This window comes from Penaeus chinensis, chromosome 31, assembly GCF_019202785.1.
Source record: "Penaeus chinensis breed Huanghai No. 1 chromosome 31, ASM1920278v2, whole genome shotgun sequence".
Classification (NCBI taxonomy): Eukaryota; Metazoa; Arthropoda; class Malacostraca; order Decapoda; family Penaeidae; genus Penaeus; species Penaeus chinensis.
Genome location: NC_061849.1, coordinates 12,625,262 through 12,627,761, shown reverse-complemented (window position 1 = coordinate 12,627,761; position 2,500 = coordinate 12,625,262). Strand labels below are relative to the sequence as shown.

At 37.6% G+C, this 2,500-nt stretch overlaps 1 protein-coding gene across 1 annotated transcript in view; it reads left to right on the top strand.

The window, feature by feature from the left end:
- Positions 1-889, top strand: part of LOC125041770 (protein Asterix-like) — a 2,821-nt gene extending 1,932 nt beyond the window's left edge. Inside the window, exon 4 of the mRNA XM_047637046.1 lies at positions 304-889. Within this exon, the coding sequence (XP_047493002.1) occupies positions 304-379 (76 nt within the window). The 3' untranslated portion in view covers positions 380-889. The remainder of the gene's footprint in view (positions 1-303) is intronic.
- Positions 890-2,500: the final 1,611 nt, after the last annotated feature.

The window sequence follows — 2,500 nt, the reverse complement described above, 5'->3', positions numbered from 1 at the left end:
TGTAGACATCTATGTGTAAAAACAATTCATGAAGTAAACTCACAGTGGGCATGGCATGTACGTACGTACATGCTGTACGTACGTACATGCCATGCCCATCAGATTTGGGTTAATATAAGTGTTAATATAATATAATCACATTTGTATTGTAAATAAATAATTACAAAGTTGTTCATACATGTAGACTTAATAAATTATTATAATTGAATATTTCATTCTTCATTGCTGGCACTTAAAGAATTTTAGGGTTTAATCTTTAAGCATTATTTTGATTAATTTTACTTTTTTATTTTCCACTTTTAGGTTGTCAATCTCTGCTGTAGTGATGTCGTACCTGCAAAATCCACAACCGATGACTCCCCCTTGGTCTAATATATAGGTGCTGTTTTATAGGATTTTCCAAAGTGCATTTGTATAAAATTTGTTAAAAGTAAAAATAAGGATTTTTTCCTAATGACTTCCATATGGAGCATTAAAGATTATATAGAGAGAAGAACAATCTCATTTTGATTCATCTTTCATCTCAAGAAAATTTGTGACAAACTGTTATCCCCAAGTGTGATTTCCTTTCAAAAGATATTTTGGTAGCCATTCCATTTTTATCTTGGGTGAATAATACTAAACTTGTTTAATTATAGTTTATGGTGTTAGAAATGACTCATTGCTGAATTGTTTTTTTTTGTTTTTTTTTGTTAGCATATTTCTATTGTATTGCTTTTAACAAGTGTAAAAATTTTATTAGAACTTGTTTTTTTCTACATCTATTTGTATTTTACAGGTAGAATTCAGTATTGTGACAAAGAGGAAGTATCTGGTCTCTGTTGAATGAATGTAATACAGATTTTTAAGGCATTTTTGCCTTTAGTATTTGAATAAACAATTTACATTACTTTCTGGTTTGAGTCTCAGAAGAAGATTAGTACCCTCACATGTATTGACTAAGTATTTTGAGAACATACACAATATACATAATTCCTAAACTTCATGGAGATCCAATTTACAGCATTTGTATCACAGACTATCAAAAAGTCGGGGATATTAAGACCTGTTTATGTGGTAATGATGCTTGAACGTATTTATTATTTTAACCACCCAAAAAATGACAGTGAAGATATTTTATTACAGGATTGATGTATTGGAAATACATTTCACAGGGGAACTACAAGAAATATCAACAAACAATTATATGTATGAGCCTGGTTTCCTGGGCTTGACCGCGAAAAGACCTGCTCGTCAACTATGACACAGCAGCAGTACAGTACAGTACAGCAGAGGCCAGTGTCAGTCCTTCACCAATATTGCCAAGATTAGCTTCCATAGACATGACCTCCCCCTTGAAGTTTATATTGGTGGAGTGTCCTGCCCAGTCAGACCCCTTCTCCGTCACAGTCTGAAATGTTGAAGTTTTGGCCACCCAGCTGCTCTATGTGCCCAACCTAGTCATGACCATTAATATTGCTCTGCTCAGTCAGTCATGCACATCTGCAAATTGTGGTGGCTTCCATAATGTATTTATACGAGCTGCCTTGCCTACAAGCTCAAATTTGAGGTAGCAGTTCTCGAATTCATATTAGATCTCACTACATGAGGCCATACAGGAAGCATGTTGACAAGGTTTTTCTCTCTTTACCAAAACTTTCCTTCACTCCCTTTCTCTCCCATCTTCTCAAGATGTCTCAGCATCTCTCCCAGTATCTCTTCCCTCTACCCTAAACCATCCTACCTCTATTCCCTCTCCACCAGTCAAATTCCTTGTCCAGACTAAATCCAGAAACTCCAATTTCTACCACTTCCCCGATACCTATCCCTTTTCCTGTCCCACTAGGCAATCTAAACACTCCACCCTTCTTCTACTACATCCTGTCTTATACCCAACTTTCCCTGTGTTCCTTGAACATCTCTCCCCTATTCTCCTCCTCAGAAGAACTTTTATTTCTCAGACCTCCTTACCCATCTCCTCTCCAGAAACCCTTGAAGACACCCAAAACTTCCTAAACATGACCTGAGAGAACATTCCACTCCTCAACCATCTCCCAATCCCTGCATTCTTATTCGCTGTACATTCAAAGTATTTTCCGATATTCATCCTCCATCTCTTCAAGTTCCCCCTACCCCTCTTCCTCCCACCCTCCCTTAAAACATCTCATCCTCTCCTCCATGTGCACCATTCCCTCTTCATTCCCCATTATCCTTACCACTGCCACCTGGATGCTCACTCTCTTATGTCACAACAACGTCCTTCTCCGGATCCCTCCCTTCCTGATATTCGTTTCGATACTTCACTACCTCCCCCTGTTCCCTAATCTCAGTCTCTGAATTCTTCTCCTACTTCTCCAAATTCCATTTCTACCCTTTCTACCCGTATTACCTATTGATTGTTTCATAATGGATATTTTGTAGTTTTCCTTATAGATACATAGATACTATACATTTGGTCTAATCGCCCTATACTCCTAACCCCTTCCCCTTTTACAAATCCCTGTGTACTCCATTTGCTCTC